At 41.5% G+C, this 18960-nt stretch overlaps 2 protein-coding genes across 2 annotated transcripts; both read right to left on the bottom strand.

Moving 5' to 3' along the window:
• Positions 1-1049: 1049 nt before the first annotated feature.
• On the bottom strand, positions 1050-7426 carry FGA (fibrinogen alpha chain). Its single transcript, XM_058024408.1, has 6 exons — positions 7367-7426; positions 5453-5581; positions 4393-4576; positions 3963-4108; positions 2256-3294; positions 1050-1894 (listed from the first exon to the last, which is right to left on the bottom strand). The coding sequence occupies exons 1-6, from the start codon at positions 7415-7417 to the stop codon at positions 1185-1187; spliced, it is 2259 nt and encodes a 752-aa protein (XP_057880391.1). The 5' UTR covers positions 7418-7426; the 3' UTR covers positions 1050-1184.
• Positions 7427-11954: 4528 nt separating this feature from the next.
• On the bottom strand, positions 11955-17123 carry FGG (fibrinogen gamma chain). Its single transcript, XM_058024530.1, has 10 exons — positions 17008-17123; positions 16867-16911; positions 16296-16479; positions 16098-16191; positions 15022-15152; positions 14253-14386; positions 13942-14126; positions 13091-13368; positions 12584-12753; positions 11955-12180 (listed from the first exon to the last, which is right to left on the bottom strand). Exons 1-10 carry the CDS (start codon positions 17077-17079, stop codon positions 12166-12168), a joined length of 1308 nt encoding a protein of 435 aa, XP_057880513.1. The 5' UTR covers positions 17080-17123; the 3' UTR covers positions 11955-12165.
• Positions 17124-18960: the final 1837 nt, after the last annotated feature.

The following is an 18960-nucleotide window of genomic DNA, read 5'->3' as shown; positions in this document are numbered from 1 at the left end:
AGTGGAAACCTGTTTTCCAAAAGCACAGACCCCTCCTCACACATGAGTGTAAAGATGTCTTTGCTCTTCAGCAATCTTTCTGAAAAGAGCAGACAGTGCTTGTATTTGAGAAGTGCTGAAAAAAAGACTAAAAGTGAGCTGCCTTACCAGTATTTGATGATCTTGTTAAATGGTATGCAACACGTCAATGAGATTAGAGGTAAGGAAGTTTGCTCACGCCTCTCTCTAGAAGCACAGAAATATTACTCAGTGTAAATACTTGTGTAATTTATGCCATAAAATATAAAGGTAAATACAATGTGGTCTTCTGCAATTGTGTGACCAATATAACTGATATTCCATGCAGCCAGCTTTTTTCTAGAAGATCCTTAGCATACACTGTCAGCAAGCCGATTTAAACCCCTTAGAAGAATTCTTGTTTGGCATCTGTGCTGAGAAATATTCAGGTAGTTCCTCATCTTGCTTGGTCTGGTTAGTCATAACCTTTTAGCGGTTGCTAGAAAATAATAGCCTGCTTTGGGAGTTGCATTTTGATGAGTTATCACAGAATTGTCTTATTTTGAAGCTACTAGTATGCATGATAAGCTATCTAGGATTCATCAATGGGATGGTCAATCCATGTCCATATTTATAAAATCAAAGCTTAGGAGATTCTTACAAGTCAGTCCTAAAATGCATGCATTCTTTATCAAAGTGTACTCCATGCTGCGTGTGTGACAAAAATGAGAACCCACACCATCCTTGGTTCTGTCTGAGACCTGGCTCCCACTGCTATTGTAGTCCCCTTAAAATGGAAAGGAGAATGTGAATGTTGAACTTGGTTAGACTTTCACAGTCCATGTCAGTGGAGGCAGGATTTTGTTGTGAACATACTTCTAAATCTTTTTACTTCTTTAATACTCCTAAAACAAAGTAAATAACTCAAATTAAAAATTTTTAACTCAAGTCAATGTGTGAGCTGCCAAAGACATGGACAAAGTTCATATCAAAAGGGTTTTTAAATCAGTATTTCCTTGTCAGTTAAAAACAAAATCAAAAAAGTCTCGTTGATAATTAATCACTTTTTATTTTTTAATCTCCAAATGTGCTCAGTTGCCTTCAAATTCACAGGGTACATACATACATACATGTATAAAAAAATCTTTTCAACTTGTAGCCATAACACGCATTAAAGGCCTGAATTTCTACAGCGTTTCTATGGGCCTGATTTTCATTCTAACAGTTTTTAGGGAATAATCAGAGGCTTTAAATGGCAGCCAGACTACGCCATTTTCGATCTCGTAGGGGACATTGTACCTGGGGTCGTAGTGGCCGCCTGGGTAGTAAATGCCATTGAGGTTGGCAGCCTGGCAGCTGTTGTACCACCAGCCCCCCCCATACATCTCAGCACAGTTCTCCTCCCAGTGGTCCTGGTCCCGGTCAAAGGTGCTGAACTTCATCCGGGCATGGGAGGTGTACTCGGTGCCCTCTTCCAGCCAGCCAGCCACCAGGGCGTCCCCGGCGGTGCCCTCGTAGGAGGACACGGCCAGGGTGTACCCCTCCGCTTCGGACCCTACCTGCACGAGATACTCTGCAAACACAGCATTCCCATCCCAGTCCTCTAACTCTACCCGCAGCACAGTATCATTCTGAGTCAGCAAGTGCAGGTTTTCATTGCCCAGCCACAACTCTCCTCGCCCCCTGCCATCCACGCTGCCGAAACCTTTCTTGTAGTCTTGCCAGGTGCGGTTAAAATTCACTGATCCATCCATTCTTTGTTGGACCAATAGCCATCCTCCCAAAGTGGTCTCTTGGTCGCAATAAACTGACAAAACCTTATTGGATCCCGCTGGCTTGATTTTGAAAATGCCACTTTTGGCACCAGAAGTGTGTTTCTGGCGGATATCATCACAGTCTAAAAAAAAAAGTTGATCTGGTTTGACAGAAGTTATCAGCAAAATTTAATAAAAGGTTCAGAGGAATCCAAATACCAATAGCTCAGAGGAAAAGTGTTAAACACGTCTTGGACTATGCTAGGTGTAGTGACAGGCAACATTAGAAAGAATTCAGGAAAGAAAACTTTACATATTTCTTACATTGTGAATTGTCTATGTAATACCTGAGTATTAATGAAATATTTTCCCTTTTGTTTCTGAGGTGGTAACAAACAGACACAGTGCTTGCATTTAATCATCACACTGTTGTACTACAGTATCTAAAATCAATGTGTCAGTTTGGTTATGGATGGAGTTTGGCTCCATTACCTCAATAACTACCTTTCCCAGTGCTGGGTGTCCTTCGCTTCCCTCCTGGCGATCTGTAGCTGCGTGCCTGAAAGTCTGGGGTATCCTCTGCACTCTGATCATGTTCCAACCCACCTAGCTGCTCATTTATTTCACGGATCTTTACTGATTTGGTTTCAAAAGTAGAGCCTCCCTTCTTGAAACTAGAAGAGCTGGTTGCTACAGTCTTGGAGTGACTTGCACTGCCAGATGGGAATCCAGATGGCTGAAGTCTTCCAAAGTCATCTTCTTCCTCCTCTCCTAAGTCTCCAAATTTGACTTTTCCCCCATAAGCTCCTGTACCTATGTGGCTACTGCCTGTGTGCTTGCTGGTAGTGAAGCTGCTAGATCCACTAACGTGCTTAGTAGCAGCGGATGGAGAGTCGGGGGTAAAAAATGACTCTAGCTCAGGGAATACAGTCTCTAGCTTGTGCACGGCATCTGCACCACTAAAATGGTAGGTGGTCCCTTCCCCTCCAACATTTCCAGGTAAATAGGCGCAGTCTGAGCCATCAGAAGAGACTGTTTTCTCAAATACTTCTTCTCTAGGGCCATCAGGCCCAGAGACGACTTTTCTGGTGGTAGTTTTGGTGCATCTACGAACAGCGGAGGAGGTTTTGTCTTCCAGACTAAGGGTTTCTCTCCCATGAGTGGGAAAAACTACTTTGCTGGGGTATGAAGATTCATCCCCCCTTGCTTCTGCCGTGCGATACGAGCTGTCGCCTCGGGAGGGTTTCGTGTCTGCTTCTGGTCTTTCTAATACCACTTCCATCTGCTTGATGTCATTAATTATGTTCAGAGCTTGCATTTCTGGGAGAGGCTTATGCTTAAAATGATCAGGAATATTAGAGTCCTTAAGTGGCCTCATTTTCAGTGTGCTCAAGGGAATTGTTTGAAGCTCTGGGTGCAAGTTGATGGAGTTGGCTTGGACAAGCTGCTTCTGGATGTTGTCGTAGCTTTCTGTGTCCACCTTGTAATCAAAACTTCTAGCACAGGTTCCTTTGCAAGCTCGTATCTTAATATCAATGTCCACCTACATAACCAGAGAGAAGTAATTTGGTTAGGGAGCTTTCCCAACTTTCTCAAGCAAGGATATCTTCTACTGAGCAGGGGAAAGATGAGAGCTGCCCTAGTACCTCCCACCTACAGCTGAGAGTGGAAGATTCTGTCATGGGGTTACCATTGCTTTCTCAAATGACCAAAATGATGGATTTCTAGGAATCAAAATGAGCCTTTGATAAAAACCACTGTTTGTGCCATGACTTTTCCTTGCGTTACCATCAGAAGAACTGTTTGCAACCTGGGAACACAGGTTCTCATACCCAGCCTTGCTGTGGGCAGCAGTGGCAGCGCTGGGGATTGACAGAGCACATCCCTTTTCTAACTACTCAGCAGCTCCTTACAGGAGGAGAAACGCCTCATACAGAAGCAGTTATCAGTGGAGGGATCATGGCTGTGGCCTGAGAGAAAAGTAGCAGAAGGGACTAGAAACTCACGTGACTCATGTTGGTTCCTACAGAGCAGAAGTAGAAAACCAGGATGGATAGACAGCAACTCATTTGGGGATTTGTCTCAGCAAGTCAGGTGCTGTGAGATTTGCACCATGTTTTCTCCCAGCAGGAGCACTGCTCACCACAATGCACGGATCCCCTTTCTGTAGCTAAGCACTGGAGAGCATGGGAAGTGCACGGCACCACCTACCTCCAAGCGCTTCATCTCCACCACTTGTTCCTGGATGCTGCTCTGCAGAGCTTTAATCCTGTTCACTTGAGTGACAACTCTCTGCTTTAATGTCATAATTCTCCGTCTCAGTTCTCCTGACAGGCGACCATAAGTCTCATCAAGCTCTGAAATAAAAATGCCTCACAGTCAGCTATGCCTGTGTGCTTTTCTTTCCTAAATATGTATCATATTTTAAAATATGTAATTAAACACATAATTGAGAACATATTTCTCATAGTACTGAGCAGATTAAATTAATTTTTGCTAACTAGTTAAAAGTCTGTTACTATGATTGTTCTGTTTCCTGATAATAATATCCAGTGCAGCCTGTATTTTCACTACATATGGCTTATTCACAAGAAAGCAGTAATTCAGTAATGGATAATAAAACTGGGCCCAAGATACTCACCCTGAGCACTGTCCAGGTTTGGTTTTATTGTATTTACAGTTTCCACAATTATCTGATTGGACTTCTTATAGTTGTTTTGATTATCTGAGAGCAGTTTCTTGATTTTTTCTATTCTTTGACTGAACTCCTGGTCCTTTTCTTCAATCAGTCCTTGCATTCTGCATCCTGATGGACATTTTGCACCCTAGAATTGAAAAAGGGAAATAACTGTGCTAAAATCCTCAAGAGTAAACATCTTGTACAATAGAATCTGTGAAGCATGTACTCAGAAACCTGCTGTAACTGTGGGGTGTGGAACAAGTAAACCTTTAGTTTCCCCTCTCCTCTGTTCCTCATGGGTGAGATTTTTTTGTAGATACATATATATTTCCTAAGGGTCTGCTGTAAGAAGTCTGTCATCCAGTTTGAGGGAGGATGTTAGAAGCTAGCATTTTTAAGCAAAGTTTTCCTCAGAAAAGCTTAGTGTTCTGATGGACTTAAGCTCTTTGCCAAGAAGTCACCAAATAAATGTAGCATAGAAAAAAAAAAGGACTAAGATGCAAGAGGCAAGAGAGGAATTTATAGCTTATGTACAAAAACATCTGGTCAATTATTATGAAACATTTACCGAGCATCTTGTTATCTGACTTCCTGAAAAATTAACTAGTGAGTGATTTGAGTATGTGATTTCTAGCTACTTCTTTTCTTTTTATCACAATTCTCTTTCTGATGCCTTTATTTTATGAACTCCAAATGTGGTAATACCAAAATTCTGAGAAGAAACAATTCTTATGTTTTTCTACGGCGAGCCTTTGTTTATTTAATCTGTCTTTTCCAGACTTACTTTCTCTTCTCATTCTGCACCACTGCAAACTTCCCCCTGTTTATTTTGTCTTCATTTTCCCCTTTTCTCCTTTGTTTCCCACAGGAGACCTGTGCAGGCTGCCCCAACCTGTAGCGTTACCTCGGTCGTAATGCTGAACCCTGTGCTGGCCTGTGGCACCTGATGTAGTGATCCAGCTGCTGATCCAGCTGCTGATCCAGCTGAGCCCCCCCTTTCCCCCCAGTGCCAATGGCTCACCCAGTCATCATCTGCACAGAAGGGCCAGTTCTTCTCAGACTGGCAGCTGGACGGGGACTTGTGCTCCACAATCCTGGGACCACGCACTCCTGCACCCCCCTGCTCAAAGGCAGTCTTCCCATCTTGGGCCTGCCAGCAGGAAAAAGGGGAAAAGTAAAAGCAAGGTTCAGTGAACAGCTGTCAAGGAAGCAGAAACACAAAGCTGATGTCCTCACGCAGCTCGTGGGTGGCTATGACAGCCATCTGGTAAGCATCACACCCAACATTTCTTGTAAGATATTATATCGTTTGTTTAGTCAGCATAAAGCTTTACATCTCTTAAAATTAATGCTTTCATGTAGAGAGCTAGTGATGCTTAGGATATATTATGATCTTATCATTCCACAGAAATATTTTGTCCTGTGTGTAAATATAAAATTAACTTGAAATTAGACTGAAACTGGAAAAGTAAAAATAAATACTTTAAAAAATACTATTCCTATTAGCTGCAACACTCTAAAATTCTTATTGTCACTTCACCACCTTCAGTCTACACAAAAGTAGCTTACAGATATATGATTTTTCCACTAGAGTTTCTGATTATAATCACAGTTGCTAACTGGAAGCTTGTAACAGGGTTTTGCCTGACAGAAAGAGCAAGAAAGCTACTAACACAAAAAAACAATTTCAGTGGTGGATGGATTTCACTATGTTAATAGAAAGAAGCAAAATAAATACGCTGAGGTTTTCTTCAAACCTGAGAAGAAAAAGTGATATACAAGTTAATTCCAGGCCAAAACACAATGAAGATTCCCGCAGTGTTATCACTTAGTAAAGGACCATTTTTTCCCTTTTTTTTTTGTTTTCATTAAAGAAACCTGTGTTTAAGATGTAATTAAGTCTGACTGGAATCCTCTGTGCACCTTTTGTGCTTTTCAAACATTATAATTAATGCTTGAAAATATTAATGACTACTTATTATGATTGATGATTAATTCTGAAGCTGAGAAAGTGATCCTAATTCTAATCTCCAGGGTCAGAACCTCTCTGAGGAACTGGAATGTTTTATTAAAATCAGCAGATTCAAATTCATTAGTTTGATTAATTAATGATTTGATCTGGCCCAAGTGCCTCCTAAAAGTAGCACATATATCCAAAAATGCCCTTTAGGCATTGACAATTCCAATATGACTGCTTCTGTTTTGTCTCAGCTGCTTCATATAATTTCTGTCATTTGTTAAAACAGGCACTTTATTTTAAAAAATACCCAAACCAACAGTCACAAAGAAAAATGTAAAGAATGTAACATAAGATTATGGACTGAGTCCTCGATGGGGGAAAAAAAAGGTTATATTAGCACAGTTGAAAATCGAGTTAATCTCTTTCCTTATCAAAAATTTGATTCTTACTTAGCTGTAGTTTAGGCTGATGTTGCTGCTACAAGAATCCTTGTTTTTAAATGTGTCTTTCATACTAAAAGAATTGTGTGTCACTTGTACGTAGAAGATCCTGCTGAAATGAAAGGGGCACATTCCTATACTGAAATACTGTCCAAAGGAAAGCACAATTCATCCCAATAAACATGAAAATTCTTGAATGGCTGGAGCTACTAGCATCCAGCCAGTTATGTTAAAGACTTAGAGCATCACCTATGAATGTTTGAATTCATGTAAATGGATTTGCTTTGCTGCGCTTGAAGCCTGGCAAATTCAGCAAAACTGAGTTAAGCAAAACTATAGAGGTCTAGATACTCCAAAAGTAGTGATGAAACTTCATCAGTGAAGTAGTTACACTAAGCTGCTGCATATGTGTGTGCACTGAATTTTACAAGCTAGGTGATAGACAAAATGTATCTATGTCATGAATGAACATTAAATAAATGCTTACTATTCAAAGCAGAAAGATACAAAAAGAATCAAGTAAGCAAATTCATACCCAGGCTATGCTGAGGCACAGGAGCACACTGAGGATCCTCACAGGTATCATCTTCAGGAGAAGAGCACCAACTCTGACTGAAAGGATGCTTTCTGCCAGTCTTTTGGTGCAATTTAAATCTGAATGTGAAGCTGAGATTAATCATTATGCTCCCTTCTGTTTGTAGAAAAAACACACCACATGCCTCCCTCCCCCTTCAATGATTACTTAAGGCCTCTTGCACAAGTTTCTGGTGTTATTTGCTCCAGATAAGTTCGTTCAACACCAACATGCGGGCAACACCAAGAATTCCAGGAAAAAATTCTGTCTAAAACTGTTTCTTGTAACTGGACAGCCAACCAAGATGTGTGTCAGAGCCAGTGGGATCCAGCAGTGCTTACCTGCTGGAAAACACACACTCAGTGTGATGGGCATTTGGCTGCATAAACAAAGAGCTGATATTTGAAAAAGGAAGTTATTGCTTTGCCTGCATGTTGGTGTTGAACAAAATATACTGAGGTCCATGGAGAATGTCCAAAAAAGCTCAGTTTTTAACTCTATAATAGACACAAAAGTCCAGTGAAAATCTCTTGTGAGTTTTGTGAAAAAATTTGTGATCACTTGTGAAAAAGCTTGTGATCTTCCTGCTCAGGAGCACAGGAATTGCAGGTGCAATCTTTGTGGGTTCCCCTTGGGCATACAGTCATGGACTGTGCTTTACCACAGGATCATATATGATATTTCTTCCACTGAACCCCTTCTGCCTCACACTGAGCACGGGGATGGTGCTCCACAGGCAAGCATCTGCCCAGAGCTGTACACTCTTTTCATTGTAGGGTGATGCTCTGCAGACTGCTTAAAGCTTTAAGGATTTTCCTGTGATATATTATATTCATTCCCTGGCCATGAATTTCCCCTTTTCACAGTTGTAGAAACCAGGTGGGAAGGTTAAGTCCAAAAGCAGCTATTAATTTTTGGGATCCATTTTGATAGCCTGAAGCCTTCAGAGCACACCCTAAGTGCAGCTCCCATTGCTGGCAGCTGCCTCTCTGTGCCAGCACCACGGGGCTCAGGGGGAACAGCTGGCAGCCAGCTCGGGGACACACGAGTGTCTTTCCTCTGGTCCCACAGGCACTGGCTGATCAGGGCAGGAATAGCCCCTAATTCTGCAGGGTATCAGCTGTAAGTAAGGCACCACTGTGCCCCACCCTGTCCTGCTACCTATATGTGTTAGAATCTATGCAACAACTAAAGCATCCTTCATAATGCAGATGTGAGATGTGCCACTTGGGTTCTAACTATTCCCAGTTTGTCAATGCTTTATTTTGTGATCATCAATAATAACATTATATTTGTAATTTAATGGGCCTTAAAAATCAATAGTAGTAAGAGCACACAAAGCAGAAGAATTTCTGCCTTTTCAACCACGGTGACAGAGGATGTGACAATTTGCTAGGAGATGTTCCAGGCACTGGTCACCAGGGTAACAGGGGACATGGCAAGTAGCATGTTCCAGACCTCTTCTGACCCTGGGGGATGGCACAGCTCTCTGGTGACACTCAAACACAGCAAACTTAACTCTGGTCCAAGTAAAACTCAGCCACCAAGGCTAGAGGGACTGGAAAAATAATTGATATCTGATCATAAACATTAGGTAAGCTAAGAGGGGTTTCCCGCTTGCTGTGAAGGCAGCTGCTGGGGGAAGCTGGGGTGAAGGAGGAGCTTCTCAGGCTTTACAGTCAGGGGCTGAATCTGTGTGCCTGACCTTCAGCCTGTACCTCTGCTTTCATGTTGCAATCATTCAGTCACTTCTGTCGGTGTTTGTTTGAAAGGCTGGAGGCCAAGAGCTAGACAAACTTTGGATTTAACTTTAATTCAGGATCAAAGGACAGAAGTGCAGTTCACTACTTCATCTGCCCTGCTTTTGGCTAAAAGCCACAGTATTAGGGCTTAGAGGTGGTTTGTGTGCCCTAGATGTGAGCCTCACCTTGTTTGCCCAGCACCCTCTGTGTCTGCTGCCCCACCACCAGCTTCCAAGTGGTGCCTTCTGCTCCTCCTGCTTGCTCATTCATAACCTGCCTTTGGATGCTTTGTCTGAGACTTTATTCTCCTTCAGACTCAGCTCTCATCTTCACTTTCTCTTCATATGCTCCTCAGACTACCTAACACTTCTGAAGTCATTACTAGTCAGTCCCAGCACTTTGTCCCACATTTTCCCAATGCAATATCCCAGAACTGAGGAACCCAGAAGTCCTGCAGTCAATCCACTTTATTTGCTTCTTTCTTCCTCTACATCTTCCTCATTCAGTTTTTCTTTTCCTCTTACTTTTGGAGTTAGATTCTTCTTTTTTGTGCTCCAGTGGTCTTTGGAAGAGTCACTGAAAGCTCAAGGTGTGAAACAAAGGCTACCAAATCCTTTAATAAACTTTTATAAAGCGAGAGGTACAGACTTTTCTAAATACAGGTAACTTTTACTATAGGCTACAGTCTGAGGGTCATGTATGATAAGAAATTATTTAGAAAAGAGAAATATGCTCAGCTCTCAGCATACAAAATAGGGGCAGTAAGTTCAATTGCAATGTACTTGCTTGCAAAAAATAATACTGAGAGCATTATTCTATTTTAAGAGTTAGAAAAACCAGGTCTTTTCCAGCCTCTTTCTGAGAAATATGGTATTGGAAACCTTAACAAGGAGCTTCCAGAGGCACAAGTGTTGCTAGATTTCTTCCAGGGCCCAGAGAACACAACAGTAGGCTGGGACCCTGAAGACTCACTGATTAACTCTGGCATAGGACTTCATTGAAAGATCAGGCTTCTTGGATTTGCTGATTCTGACCCTTCTGAGCACTGGAGCAAATGCTTCTCTCCAGAGATGAAAATGATTTTTGAAAACTTAAAGATACCCATCAGCAAACCAACTGGAAGAATAAGCTGATCTTGGTTAGGGTGAGCAATCCATAAAATGCCAACTCATATCCATGAAATGTGTGTAATTACAGCAGATGGCCATCAAATTGCAGCCAAAATCTAAACCAGGAGAGGCAATAACAATTCTCATCTAGCAGAGTGTAAATACAGAGGTGAAAAGAATACTTTTTAAATCCATGTTGCAAATATATAAATAATATCAACCTAAAGTCATGCCATAGGTGGCATAAATTGAAAACAGAAAGTGGAAGGGACTCAACCAATGTTACTCAAGTGGTGTTGGCAGAACAAGGAGGAGACTGGGCTTGCCAACCCTTCCCTTCCATCCTTCTCTCCAGCCTCTCTACACATACTGCTTCAGCTCCATGGAGCAACAGGAGAGGCCTTACAGCACAAAATGGTCATGAGGAAAACTGCTTTGCTTGGTGAGGAATTGAGTGTCAAGGCCGGCAGGGAGCTGTGCACCATGGCTGGTTGGACGAGTGCAACAGATTTGTGCAAATATACCAGTTCAGTGGTGTGGAGGGGTCATTCCTCTTCTCAAGCCATTGTTAACCTCATCTGACCCTAGCTAATGAGGCCTTCTTCTCTCCTGAGAAACCTGTCTTCCTCTTAAATTTTGGCCCAAGAGAAAAAATTCAACTATGTCAAAATCTTAATAAAAATGAGAGAGAGTTGGCAGTTTATTGTGATGTGGAGACTCAGATTCAGGAAAGATGCTCAGCACCAGCCTCAGGAGGCATCTGGGCATCAAAACTGGAAAACTGCTGAGGTAGCATGAACTGACTGTAAGGTCTCTTTTATCACTGAAATGTCCTCCTGTCTCTAAAATAAAGCACTTGAATGTGCTATTTAGAGGTACCAGGCAAACTTCTGGTCTTTCATAAGTAGCTAAAAATATAAAGACCAGGATACACTTCCTATTTTACTTAATGCATCAGTTGAGATAGTTATAGTTTCTAGCTCTGGGTGTATCTTTTGTTGAGCAATTTGCTCACAAACCTAATTTGGTTTGCTAACACATCCCTCAAATGCACTCATCAGATTTTGAGGAGATACATTCAGACAGCACTGCAAACTCTTTGTTGGTCATGACCTGTGCTGTGGATTTGCTGATGTGGATCACATGGGAAATTATTATCAGGTCCAGAGAAAGAAAATACAAGTAAAACGCAATCAATTTCTGCTGCAAATTTTATTATTTCTTGGTTGCATGGCACTGAATACGTTGAAGCAATTTTAAAATATTTGTGTACTACTATGTGTCATATAGGAAATGAAACTTACTCCGAGTAAAATTTGACAAACTTGTTAATGTGTATGGTCTGGAGTAAAATACCTTTTCTTGGTCATTGATACTACCTAGCACATCCCAACTAAAAATGTATTCATTACTTTGTGGTAACCTAAGTTAAATAGTCTTCAGCAGTAAAGTAGGCTACTTTCAACTTGCTATGTACTTTGATCTATGTCACCAAACAACTTTATTAGAAAACTTGAAAACTTATGGATACTTGCCACATTTATGGAGAAATAGGTTGAACACATCAGTCTAAACAAAGAGCAGGAACTGCTGGTGTGAAATTCAGGAATGACTGAATCAAGTAGGTTTGATCCACCTATCAAAAGTTTTCATTGCCTTGCTTGGCCAGCTGTAGACCACAGACCACAAACTCAGGCCTTTTTGTAATAATCAAAAATTTATTGAGAATGTGTACAGAAAAAAAAAAAACAACCATCAACAAAGGTAAGCACTGCTCAGGGAAGGGGTTGGGTATCTTACAGTCAATGCTGCTTTGTAGTCAAAACTGAACTGTGTAATGTTTGTTAAGTTCAGTGTCTTAGAAAAGATTTGCTTTTCCTGTTCAGACTGGTCTTTTTCAAATCATTCTTTATGCATCTCCAACCTAAAACAGAAAAAAAGAGTATTTTAATGTTCTTCTAATGAAAGAAGTACATAAGGCTACGATGGATGACATGTTGATAGTGTCCATACATAGTTATATTAGTGGGAAATTAAAAATGCAGCATTTAATATACACAAAAGCAAGGGATTATTCTTGATCATGAGATTATCCATTTATCCATCCATTAAAAGAAACAGTAATGTAGAAGGTGCACTAAAATTAAAGTACTAATGTGACTACTACTACTGTGACAAAATAATAAAAAAAGCCAGCTTCTCTAAGATGCAGTGGGCTTAACTTCAGCTGTCCATGCTCACTATTTAAAATTATTACTGAAGTGTTTCAACTATTATTGAAATGTTCTGTGTTAATTTTAAATATCTCCTTGGCCCTGTGCTCGAACCTGTTTGACATTGCCTAAGCTGTGCTGCTGTCCATCCACTGACAGTCTGTTGAATGGGATGATTTTCATGGCAGATTTCTTCATGGAGTACCACCGGTCACGCCAGGTTGCCCAGATAATGCCATTGTCAAATCCAGCAGGACCAGCATCTTCTGATGTGTACACACCACCTAGGAAACACCAGTTGGAGCAAAACAGTTGGTAGCTTTCTAAAATAGTGCCCATACATTTTTCTGGTCCTGACACCTCCATGGCACCCCTGGATGATCTAACAGACTCCGTTCACTCTCTTTCTCCCCCTATTTTGTTTCTCTCAGGATTGATTATCCCACTTTGGAATGGAGAGCAGTAACAAATTCCTACCACTGGTGTTAACAATTATTGCAAAGAACAGACTATGCCAGCTTTGGAAAATCCAGAAGGCAAAGTGTACTCTACAAACACGACTCATTTCCCTTTGTCACTGAAACGTGGTGTCCTGGATATAAGCATTCAGAAGACACTTACCTACATAATATTTGCCATTGAGGTGGCCAGCATGGCATCTATTCATCCACCACCCAGATCCATCCTGCTCAGCACAGTTGCCTTCATAGTTATCGTTGTCACTGTCGTGGGTACTGAACCGCATGCCATTGTGGTAGGTGTAGGATTTATCACTTGGGTCATCCCCAAAATTGAATCCATCAAAGGCATCCCCGGCGTCACCCCCGATGAAGTAGGCGTAGGTCAGTCTGTACTTGTCCTCTTCACTCCCCACTCTGAACACAGCGTAGTCGGCAGTGCTGGGAACAGAGGGCAGGGCTCAACATGGGCATGCTGCATTCCCAGCACATGCACAAGTGAAAAATGCATCAGCGCTAAAACTGCAGAAAAGGCATTTATTGCATCCTAGCATTTCAGAACGGATTGTTTTTATGTGACTGTGGGCCTCAGTTCAGTGACATACATCCGATCAACTTTTGTGCTCCAGTACCCGACATATTTTCTGATTACTAGTCTTTAGTGATGTATGAAATATCTACATTATAACACACACACAGACACACACAGACACACACATATATGTAGTCCATAAGATATGTAAGACAAAGAAACTTGGAGAGAAGAAGGAGATTCTTTCTGCCTAATAAATGAGTGCTGACAGCATGTGGCCTTATGACAGGCCCACGTGACTGCAACACCCAGTGACTGCTGTCACAGCTGTAAGCTCAGGAGCCAAAGCAGTTCCATGCACACGTTATCTGGTCTAAGAGTTCATAAATTTTTAGGAGCAACCTTTTGTCAGTACAAACTGATGCAGCAGTGGGAGCAGGAGGTTTTAAGCTGTCATTCTCAGAAGCAAAATAAGCAAATACCTTTTTTTGCCACTCCAGTCCTCCAGCTCTATTCGTAAGGTGTATGGCAGAGTGGACTGTGTAGTTATTAAATGCATCTTTTCATTGCCCAGCCAGAACTCAGTGGTGTCATCTGGAGACAGATGTCCAAATCCTTCCTTGTACTGAACCCAATTTTTACTGAAGTCTTCGCTCCCATCCAGTCTCTGGAGAAAGAATACCAAAAAAAAAAATAAAAACCTCAGTCAAAAAGATATGTATCATATGTAGGTAAATAAAAACAGTACTCATGCAAAAAGATTGTTTACAGCAATAATACATAAGTGACATACCCTTTGTAGTACTGTCCAGCCATTGCCATATGAGTCAATCTCACAGTAGACTAGGAATGACTGCTTGGCTCTCTGAGGCTTGATAAAGTACAGTCCACTTTTCCTTGCACCCTTATTTGCAATGTCCTGACAATCTGAAGTAAAGATATTCCAAAGATCATTTCCAATCTAGCTACAATTCTATCCTTACATTTATTTTATATTTTAACTTTTTTAGTGCAAGAAATGCAACTTATCTAAATACCATTGTTGCAAATTAAGCCACTGAGTCCACACAGTTCAATGTCATTGCCATAAAAAACCCTACTGAGGGTCACAGGACTTGTGTAAGGTGAAGATGAATTTAGTCTCATGTAGAGTTTAAGCAGTGTAAAACATAGTCATTGCATTGATTACCACAGCAACAAAGAAAGTTAATTCTGGACCAAATGGAATAATTACATTTTTTTCAACATGGCTTAGTAGAAATTTGATGAGTTATCTTCTCTTAGTCCCAGGTCCATGGAAACTCCAGTTACATCCCTTGTGTTTAGCACACATTTTGGGATAATCGTATTTTGGCCAAAGAGGCCAAGCAAGAACTAAGTTCCATTTGAATCCTTGCCTGCAGATCATCTAATCTGTACTGACTGGCTTTATAATGTGCAATTTTATGTATCTTTGCAGAAGTCTATGACCCACAAGATTCCAAGTGAATCATTGCTGTGATGCCAAGCAGCAGCACTCATAGTGAATTAACCCTCTACCATAGAGGGAACATTCTGCTCACCTCTTCCAGTGGTCTCGTAAATTTCAGCCCGGTCCTTGCACGGCTCCTGACAGAGTGACTCAAGCTGGGCAATCTTCTGTTTCAGCTCTGTGATCCTGTTGCCGTTCATTATATGTGTGTCTGTCAACTGTCTGGACAGAAAGACACAAAAATGGATTGTTGTACCTGCTGTTTGAGAATGTGTAATTCCTATTCACTCCCCTGGACACATGCCTCATGGATCTAATGCATCCCTGTAAAATGGGGTGCCTCTCTCAGCACTGGTATTCAGAGTTAAGGACAGGCAAAATGGGAAAGCACAGGCTTAACCTCATGCAAAACTTAACCATATGCAAAACTTGACTCTAACCAGCAAAACTCTAACCAGTAATTAATGTATTAATATAACTCTATGGAAAGTTTTACTTTCCTCTCCTGATGTAAAGAATAAACTCCTCTTCAATTATGGATGTATTTGTAAAACATAAGTGCTCTAAATAAACTGCTGAAAGTGTCAGAATGCCTAAGAAAATCTTTGACATAATGTCATAGAAGCAGAGGTCTGTCAAAAAACATATCCTTAAGATTTAGTAAGATTAATGATGTTTTCAATTCTATTTCCAATGTTTACTTATAAAAGACTATCATTAAGTTTATAGTTACTTATGGTTTAGAACTAGGTAACTGAGCTACTTTTCATGGATGTATGCAACAAAATTGGCCAGAGTAAATGATTGCACAAACATTCCACATGCTCTGCTTTACAGCAAAAACTCATGACCTCCAAAGGTCATGAAAAAAAATTTAGGGAGAGCTGGCACAGCAGGGGAAACATAAATAAAAATATTGCCAGGCTTCATGGCAATTCTTATCTTGTACTTCTTGCACAATTAAGTTTGTCCAGGTGAGCAGAGAATTCAGTATCAGATCCTCATGATCCTTCTGTGTCTTGCTAGGTAGCTACTAATGCCAGTGTGGACAGAAGTGTCCTCAAGAGCACAAAAAACCTTTCTGAGAGAGGCTTTTTGGCACTTGACAAAAGAACAGAAAGAAAACAATTTGAATTGTCACTGACTAAAGAACTGGAAGATACCTACTGTATAGTAGTTTCATGAGACAATATAGTCTTTTCATATCTGACAATTTCTTCAATTATTTTCCTGGACCTCTGAGTGTAATCATCAAGTGCATCTGTAAAACAGAAAAGGTACAAAATAATTGTAGTTAGGAAAATTAAAAAAAGAAAACCACATAAATAATATTTTTCAGTTGTGTGCTTATTTTTATATGCTCACTTGGTAATATCTGCTTTTCTGAAGGATAGAGGTCTTGGATGTGTTGGATCAGTTCGTTTGCTGTTACTGTGGCATTAGAAACACGCTGCAAAAGTCTCTCCATTTCCAGCAGGTCATTATCCACAGTGGCGTGGTATTTAGCAAAGAAATCTGCAATGCCACAAGTTGTTGGGCAGAAGCTACCCTAAGGAATAAAGGGACACAGTTGTCAATGTTTCAGGGCAAAGCAAGCAGAGCAGAATGTGTGGGCAGAGGAACTTTCAGTCACTGCTGGCACAAATGATAAAGGATAAAAAAGGGCAGGCATTAGCAGCAGACTTTGAATTTTCAGAGGCACTACATGCACGCAGCAAGAAAACTGCATGCCATTATTGTAGCATCTGCTGGATATGTGCTTTCATCCACTTTTACCAAGCATATACTGCTATCAGTAAATGACAGGTTTGAGCAAAGCACACTTAATAAGTACAGAAAACAATGATGGGGTTCAAGTGATAACACTGGTTAATAATCAGCATAGAAAAGCTTTAGTTACATTCTTAAGACAAAAGAAAATTGTTCAGGTACTTACAAATCTGTCATCCAGTATGCAGCAGTTTTCTCTGGTAGCAATGTACTGAAGAGAAGAAAAGAGGGCTGTTTTTAGTGGGTTTTCTCCAAGACCCCTTTCTGCGCTAGCACGCAGTTTCCTTCAGGCTGTCCCTTCACTTACCGCCGTGCTGGTGGACAGGAGCAGGGCGAGGAGCGAGCCCAGGGGAGCCCAGCGGCACAGCCTCAGCCCCATCGCGTCTGTCCCACCAGGGCCCCTGGCGCAGTCCGCAGCCGAGAATGTCCAGCCCAGCGCAGGGGGCAGCAGTTTAAGGCAGCAGGCTGAAGCTGGGGGCGGGCACTGGGGGGTGGTGGGAAGAGGTGGGGTAGGGATCTGAGGTGGATTCCCAGAATTTGCACATACACTCCTCCCATTTTCAGAACCCGCTTTGCGCTTAGTCGCCTGATCTCTGCTCCAGCCAGCTCTCAGGGGAGGCAGGAAGGTGAGATAAGGCATGGAGACGCTACACCTCGTCACAAACATCATCAAACTCACACATCGCTTCGTAACGGGCTGGCAGAGGTTTCACTCTAACAGCACAGGGAAAAGCCACAGTAGCAATCTGAATTATCTGCACCAACTATCAATTGCCTAACAACAAATGATATTTTCGGATTAAGTAGGTCATTCCCATCACAGATCTCTACATGTTTTGCAAAGAGACTCAACACCATTTTCCCAGTTCTGTAGATGACAAAACTGAGGCAGAGAAAGGTGTGAAGTCATTGGGCAGTGGCATATCCAGAAAAGAAGTCCGTGGTATTTCTCACAGGCAATGAATGTTCCCTATCCTTCAAAACAGTGAGTCCATTCCAATGACTTTGGTCAATGCTTCCTTGCTGGAGAGCTAATGTTGTTGGTATCTGCCTTCTTCTATACTGCTACAAGAGTGCTGACAAGCCCTGTCTTCTGCCATGGGCTTTGTTCCAGCAAATTACTTTAGTATGTCCTTTTGCATGCTCTCTGTATTGGGAGCATTGACACCCTTCCACTCATGACCCAGACCCAATGTCTGAACTATGGCTTCTGCAGAGAAAGTCTGATTTTGTGCCTGTACAGCACAATGTGTGAAAAGGCAGTGTTGAATGAGGCTTTTGACTCCGTTACACGTTTGACCAGATGATGAGAAGAATGGTGAGAATGGGGCTCAGGGATAGATCTGTTGTTACTGGGGTCAGCTTTGTGATTTCAGGCAAATGAGTTTGTCTCTGTACAGCAGGATCAATTCTTCAACTTGGCTTAATAGGGATTTTAAAAAGGGGAAAAAAGCATTCTATAGGAACCAGACTATTAGAAAATTAGATATGATTATGCCCTGAAACATGGAGAGTTCCTGACCTGTATGTCCTCTTTCAATCTGGTCAAATCGGATCAAACAGAAGGCGCCCATCATGTTCAGAGATCCACCCACATATTGCCAGAAGGAAATGTGAGTGTTTAGGATGCTAAAAATCAATCTGATGTGACACAAGTTAGGCTGAAGCATTGTGCCTGAGTGTCAGCTTTCCAGTAACTGCACTGATCACCAGTGAGTTAGTCGCCAGGCTGCCAAAAGTCTTTTCCAAAGGATGATCGATGCTAAAGGTTTGTCTTTCTAAATCTGCTATTAATTCCCTTCAAGAGCTATGTGCAGAATGAGCTCTTGTTGACCTTACTGATACAAATAGGACCTTTTACAGAGTCACTTCTGTTTCCTAAAGTGGGAAAATAAAGTAAATAGGACTGGATAGAAGTCAATCTGCTATTGTGTTTTTTACTGTTGCTTCACTGGTGTTGTTAATATTGACTGAGGAAACTGTGGCTGAACCTCCTTGTCACTGCTGCTCATACACCGAGCTTGCTTTGCTTCATCTTTGCAGCTCATGACACAAGTGTCCACAGTGTCCTAGAGATACCATTCCAGAGGCTGTGCACCAGCAGGACTCCCTTAGATATGGCAAGAGAGCATGAGTGGGCTGCTTGGATGAACTTTGTTAAGTAACAGCTTGAACACAGATGTACACTGCACGTACTGTTTGTGATGCAATAGGTGAACCACGTAGCACAATTCAGGTATCCCTCATCCTCTGACAGAAT

This window comes from Melospiza georgiana, chromosome 5 (genome assembly GCF_028018845.1).
Source record: "Melospiza georgiana isolate bMelGeo1 chromosome 5, bMelGeo1.pri, whole genome shotgun sequence".
NCBI classification, from domain to species: Eukaryota; Metazoa; Chordata; class Aves; order Passeriformes; family Passerellidae; genus Melospiza; species Melospiza georgiana.
This window is presented reverse-complemented; position numbering and strand designations above follow the sequence as displayed.